This window comes from Brassica rapa, unplaced genomic scaffold (genome assembly GCF_000309985.2).
Source record: "Brassica rapa cultivar Chiifu-401-42 unplaced genomic scaffold, CAAS_Brap_v3.01 Scaffold0528, whole genome shotgun sequence".
Taxonomy (NCBI): domain Eukaryota; kingdom Viridiplantae; phylum Streptophyta; class Magnoliopsida; order Brassicales; family Brassicaceae; genus Brassica; species Brassica rapa.
The window spans coordinates 13,160-20,477 of NW_022610469.1; the positions used below are offsets into that span (position 1 = coordinate 13,160).

The 7,318-nt window shown below is 44.3% G+C and overlaps 1 protein-coding gene across 1 annotated transcript; it reads left to right on the forward strand.

Moving 5' to 3' along the window:
• Nucleotides 1–278: 278 nt before the first annotated feature.
• Nucleotides 279–1,379, forward strand: LOC117130523. The gene has a single exon (XM_033283327.1). It carries the CDS (start codon nucleotides 446–448, stop codon nucleotides 1,277–1,279), a length of 834 nt encoding a protein of 277 aa, XP_033139218.1. The 5' UTR covers nucleotides 279–445; the 3' UTR covers nucleotides 1,280–1,379.
• The last annotated feature ends 5,939 nt before the right edge of the window (nucleotides 1,380–7,318 follow it).

Sequence of the window (7,318 nt, forward strand, 5' to 3'; positions counted from 1 at the left end):
CTTTGTGTGCTGACGGACACACACGGACACACAGACGGCCACGAACGTTCTGTGTGTGCTGACGGACACACACGGACGTCCTTTTTGTGTTGACGGACACCCATGGACGTTCTGTGTATACTGAATAGACAGCCCACGTGGGCCAAAATCACCCGAACTGTCCACGGGAAGGGCCAGTGTGCTGAGTCCAAGGACCAGCGTGCTGATATGTGTACTGATGGACAGCCACGGATGTCCTGTGTGTGCTGACGTACACACATGGACAGCCACAGACGTCATGTGTGTGGTGACGGACAGCCACAAACGTCTTGTGTGTACTGAGCAGACAGCCCACGTTGGCCAAAATCACCCGAACACTCCACGGGAAGGGTCAGCGTGCTGAGTCCAAGGACCAACATGCTGATATGTGTGCTGACGGACACCCACTGTTGTGGTCACGAAATCCATGGTTCAACCAGAGTCTCACCAAACCGTCCAAACTGGCCATCTAGGAGGTACCAGCGACCAAAGTTCAGTCCAAGACGTATATCTCCACAACGAGAATGACTTTCAACATGAAACCAATTTTATTGGATTCTACACTCAAGAAGGAGTCCAGTCCAATTGGAATCGAGCCAAAATATTCTCGGAGCCAGAAGTTATGAATTTTAGAAGTCAGAGGTTTTCCAGCCCGTCCATCTGCGAGTACCCGATTTTAGAAGGTGATTACAGCCCAAGGAAAGAGCAGCTTGAAGCAAAGCCCATCATAGGCGTCAATATAAGTTTATCATCTTTCCAGAAAGCCCAAGATCACGAGAAATGGCCACGGAATTATGAAGTTATGATCCAATCTCCAAAACCGGTCAAACCAGTTCTACACTTGCCTCAATTGGAAGCTAACCGGTTCAATCAGCTTCAAACCAGACATTGGCGACCAGGAGATCATTTCAACCAATCAGGAGATACTCTAGGAGTCCAGGAGGAGTTCTGCAAGTTCATACCATGCACCAACAACCATTGGATCAGGAGGATCCTCATTTACTCAAACCTGCCTTATTTGGAGCAAACCGACATTAATGTCCAACAGCTCTTTTCTCTTCAGATCAGGCACGAGATCAGAACCTATCAAGCACCCAGGAAGGTCCCAAGGAAGCTCTCTTATCCATTAAAACCGTCCAGGTTCAAGAAGAATCAAGTTTCTCACTTGGAGCCAAAATCCCATAAAAGGCTCCAACGGCTAGTTTCCGATTTTGTTACTTTGTTTGATTTGTTTCCTTTTCTATTTGTTTTAGAACGTTAGGACCTTTGTCTCTGAGCCTTATATAAGCTCCTAGACGTCCATTGTAAAGAGCAACCCTTAATCACCAAGTTAATAGAAAGTTTATTCAGTTTTATCAAAGTTGTTCTTTGTATAAAATATCGGTCTTTAGGATTCAAAGAGAGATTCTTTGTTTTCTTATTGATTTCGTGAGTCTAGTTTGTTTGTGCAAATCAAACAAGCTCAGTACACAGATTGAGAGAGTCAATCACTTCGATCCATCATTCCATCAGATTGAGAGATTCAATCAAACCTTCCTCCGCAAATCCACTTCAGTTCATCTTCTAATCAAGCTGAGAGTGATACACATCCAACAGCTTGATTCCATCCTATCCTTTGTTTATTTATCTTGTTTCATTATCATTATCATCATCATCTCATTTGTTTTCATATTTGTTTCTGTTTGCATCATAAAAACTCTAAAACTCATAAAAATCGGTTCTCTTTGTTTTCAGGTTTAAACCTTGGTTCCACCATTCAACCCATTCGTGGGTTAGCCCCCCTGTGCCTACAACATTTTGGTATCAGAGCTGAAGCTCCTGAATCAGGTCACTCTATCCTTGCATCATTCATATTTGTTTGCATTTGTTTTCATTTATAAAAAAAAAACAGTTTTTGCATTGTTATTGTTGTTCTTAAAAAAAGAAAACTAAAGAAGAAGGAGTTGTCTAGTTTGATCCACGAAATTATTTTGAAATACTTGTCTAGTTTTTTGCATTCATTCCCCCAGCTCCACTTGCCATATTTAGATTTTGTGCATTCATTTTAAAAAAAGAAAATCTGCATTTCCATATTTGTTTCTTGCATAAGAAAATCAAAAAAAAAAATCAGTGTTAGTTTTCATTCCATATTTTCTTTTCACTTGTGTAAATTGTCATTCCATATTGATTCATTTCGTTTTTACATTGAGAAAACCAAAAGAAAAATTATTTTAGCATAGTTTATTTCATTTCGGTTCATAATTGCAATTTTTTCGGTTTATTTTAATTATCTTGCATTTTTGGTTCTTATTTTGATTCGACCAGAACTTTCCATACCTTCACTTGATCTTTGAGAGTGTTTTCAGGAAGCCATGATAGGAAAAACACACGGCCAAAGTCAGATGGCCAAACAGAACCAACAGTTGACAGCTTTGCAAGAGATCAATGATCGGATTGCTCAGTTGAGGAAAAGAAACAAGGCACGAGTCCAACGTCCACAGCAAGGAGAAAGGAGATTTGGAGACGCACCAGAGGCTGTCTATGTCGAGCCCAAACCACCAGATCCTTCAAGGATCAATCAACATCCAACTTCTCAAACCCATACTCATCATGTTGCTAATTCTCGGTTTGATCATAAATCTTTTGCTGATAAAATTGAACTCTTTACATTTTCAGGAGGAAGAAGCTACCTATTTTGGGAGAGGAACCTTGATGAATGGTTTCACTACAACAACATTCTGAAAGAAAAGAGACTATCTTATGCCATTGATCAACTAAGAGGTAATGCCTTTAAATGGTGGGTACAAGAAGAAGATGATAGATGGTTTTACAAGGAGCCAGCTATCAAAACATGGAGAGATCTTAAGGAAGTCATGAGGGATGAATTTTCACCAGAACTCACAAGTTCAAAGATCCAAAAGATATACCCAAGGAGGTATCTAACTCATGGTTCCAAAGAAAATTCAGACAAACCGATTTTTCAAGAGAAGGCCAAGGTAAGTCCTATACTTGATAAATTTGTTTATAAATCATCTCCCACTGGTATGAGTCACTTGTATTTGTCCAAGGATGTTAAGACAGGTCCTGAGGTCCAGAAAGACACGATCACCCAATCCTTGTTGAGATCAAAAGTTGTCCATGATTTAAGTCCAAGAGACATAGAGATTTTAAACCCAAATAAAGAAGAGCCATCCAGCCAAGGTAAGTCTTCTAACTCTGAGGATTTGAAATATCAGACATGTTATAGATGTCATAAGAAAGGACACTATGCTATAGTTTGTTCTACTAAGAAAGCATTGATAGAAACATCACTAGAAGAGAAAACAGAATTATCTATGAAAAGTGATAGTTTTATTCAATCTGATTTATTGGTTCCAAGTTCTTGTGTAATGCACTTGTCTTTGTCAAAGGGTGATGTAACAGGAACTAAGGAGCATGAATTCAAAGGAGAGGAGCAACCAGGCGCCACACCTGTGATGGACCAGAAGATGGTTCAAGACACAATACAGTCCATGTTGCTTAAAGAAGCAAAACCGGTCATAAAAGTATCCCACCAAGGTAAGTGTCTAACACCACCTTTGGATACTAGTACTGACGTGTGTGTTCTTGGTACAGGAAGAACAAATGAAAGCTATAAGATTATTGAAGTTCCAGAGAAAGAAACAGACCATAAGCTCAGCCATGAACCCATTCACAAGTGGAAACCGAAATCTGAACAATCCATTGTTCAAGTTCCAAAGCCTATGGTAAGATTCATTTTAGATCAGCATGTTCTTAATATTTCCATGACAGATATAATGCACTTGCTTTTTGTCCAGAATGTTGAGGATTTTTCAGGTCACAAAGAAGAAAGCTTTAAAGGAATCCCACCGGCTATACTTTTGATGCTAAGAGAATCAACTCCAAAGATGATCAGAAACGTGGCCACCAAAAATTTGAAGGACCATCCACTCCAGAAGATAAGAAATGACCATGTCCAGCGCAGAGGCGTGATTCATTCCTATTTTCTCAAAGGAGAACCACCTGATACACAATCCATTCCCAAACCAAAACAATCCCAAGGTTACATAGTTTCGAGGTCGAAACCTTGTCAAGAGGGAGGGGATGTTGTGGTCACGAAATCCATGGTTCAACCAGAGTCTCACCAAACCGTCCAAACCGGCCATCTAGGAGGTACCAGCGACCAAAGTTCAGTCCAAGACGTATATCTCCACAACGAGAATGACTTTCAACATGAAACCAATTTTATTGGATTCTACACTCAAGAAGGAGTCCAGTCCAATTGGAATCGAGCCAAAATATTCTCGGAGCCAGAAGTTATGAATTTTAGAAGTCAGAGGTTTTCCAGCCCGTCCATCTGCGAGTACCCGATTTTAGAAGGTGATTACAGCCCAAGGAAGGAGCGGCCTGAAGCAAAGCCCATCATAGGAGTCAATATAAGTTTATCATCTTTCCAGAAAGCCCAAGATCACGAGAAATGGCCATGGAATTATGAAGTTATGATCCAATCTCCAAAACCGGTCAAACCAGTTCTACACTTGCCTCAATTGGAAGCTAACCGGTTCAATCAGCTTCAAACCAGACATTGGCGACCAGGAGATCATTTCAACCAATCAGGAGATACTCTAGGAGTCCAGGAGGAGTTCTGCAAGTTCATACCATGCACCAGCAACCATTGGATCAGGAGGATCCTCATTTACTCAAACCTGCCTTATTTGGAGCAAATCGACATTAATGTCCAACAGCTCTTTTCTCTTCAGATCAGGCACGAGATCAGAACCTATCAAGCACCCAGGAAGGTCCCAAGGAAGCTCTCTTATCCATTAAAACCGTCCAGGTTCAAGAAGAATCAAGTTTCTCACTTGGAGCCAAAATCCCATAAAAGGCTCCAACGGCTAGTTTTCGATTTTGTTACTTTGCTTGATTTTTTTCCTTTTCTATTTGTTTTAGAACGTTAGGACCTTTGTCTCTGAGCCTTATATAAGCTCCTAGACGTCCATTGTAAAGAGCAACCCTTAATCACCAAGTTAATAGAAAGTTTATTCAGTTTTATCAAAGTTGTTCTTTGTATAAAATATCGGTCTTTAGGATTCAAAGAGAGATTCTTTGTTGTCTTATTGATTTCGTGAGTCTAGTTTGTTTGTGCAAATCAAACAAGCTCAGTACACAGATTTAGAGAGTCAATCATTTCGATCCATCATTCCATCAGATTGAGAGATTCAATCAAACCTTCCTCCGCAAATCCACTTCAGTTCATCTTCTAATCAAGCTGAGAGTGATACACATCCAGCAGCTTGATTCCATCCTATCCTTTGTTTATTTATCTTGTTTCATTATCATTATCATCATCATCTCATTTGTTTTCATATTTGTTTCTGTTTGCATCATAAAAACTCTAAAACTCATAAAATCGGTTCTCTTTGTTTTCAGGTTTAAACCTTGGTTCCACCATTCAACCCATTCGTGGGTTAGCCCCCCTGTGCCTACAACACCCACGGACGTCCTGTGTGTACTGAACAGACAGCCAACGTGGGCCAAATCATCACCCAAAAGTCACGGGAAGGGTCAGCGTGCTGAGTCCAAGGACCAACGTGCTGATATGTGTACTGATGGACAGCCACGGACGTCCTGTGTATGCTGACAGACACACACGGACACACACGGACGTCCTGCGTGTGCTGAAGGACACACACAGACGTCATGTGTGTGCTGACGGAAACCCAAGGACGTCCTGTGTGTACTGAACAGACAGCCCACGTTGGCCAAAATCACGCGAACAGTCCACAGGAAGGGTCAGCGTGCTGAGTCCAAGGACAAACGTGCTGATATGTGTACTGGCGGACACCCACGTCCTGTGTGTACTGAATAGACAGCCCACGTGGGACAAAATCACCCGAGCAGTCCACGAGAAGGGTCAGCGTGCTGAGTCCAAGGACCAGCGTGCTGATATGTGTACTGATGGACAGCCGTGGACGTCCTGTGTATGCTGACAGACACACACGGACACACACGGACAGCCACGGACTTCCTGTGTATGCTGACAGACACACACGGACACACACGGACGTCCTGTGTGTGCTGACGGACACACACGGACGTCATGTGTGTGCTGACAAACACCGACGGACGTCCTGTGTGTACTGAACAGACAGCCCACGTGGGCTAAAATCACCCGAACAGTCCACGGGAAGGACCAGCATGCTGAGTCCAAGGACCAGCGTGCTGATATGTGTACTGATGGACAGCCACGGATGACCTGTGTGTGCTGACGGACACACACAGACCCACACGGACACACACGGACAGCCACGGACGCCCTGTGTGTGCTGACGGACAGCCACGGATGTCCTGGGTGTACTGAACAGACAGCCAACATGGGCCAAAATCACCCGAACATTCCACGGGAAGGGCCAGCGTGCTGAGTCCAAGGACCAGCATGCTGATATGTGTACTGATGGACAGCCACAGACGTCCTCTATGTGCAGACGAACACACACAGACGTCCTGCGTGTGCTGGGGGACACCCACGGACGTCCTGTGTTTACTGAACAGACAGCCCTCATGGGCCAAAATCACCCAAACAGTCCACGGGAAGGGTCAGCGTGCTGAGTCCAAGGCCAACGTGCTGATATGTGTACTGATGGACAGCCACGGACGTCCTGTGTGTGATGACGGACACACACGGACACATACAGACAGCCACGAACGTCATGTGTGTGGTGACGGACACACACGGACGTCCTGTGTGTGCTGAGGAACACCCATGGATGTCCTGTGTGTACTGAACAGACAGGCCACGTGGGCCACAATCACCCGAACAGTCCACGGTAAGGGCCAGCGTGCTGAGTCCAAGGACCAGCGTGCTGATATGTGTACTGATGGACAGCCACAGACGTCCTGTGTTGAGAACGACACACACGGACAGCCACAGACATCCTATGTGTGCTGGCGGACACCCACGGACGTCCTGTGTGTGCTGACGGACACCCACGGACGTCCTGTGTGTACTAAACAGACAGCCCACGTGGGCCAAATTACCCGAACAGTCCACGGAAGAGTCCAGCGTGCTGAGTCCAAGGACAATCGTGCTGATATGTTGTACTGGCGGAGACACCACGGACGTCCTGTGTGTACTGATTAACAGCCCACATGGGCCAAAATCACCCGAGCAGTCAACGGGAAGGGTCACGTGCTGAGTCCAAGGACCACGTGCTGATATGTGTACTGATGGACAGACACGGACGTCTGTGTATGCCGACAGACACACATGAACACACACAGACAAGCCATGGACGTCCTGTGTGTGCTGAAGGACACACAC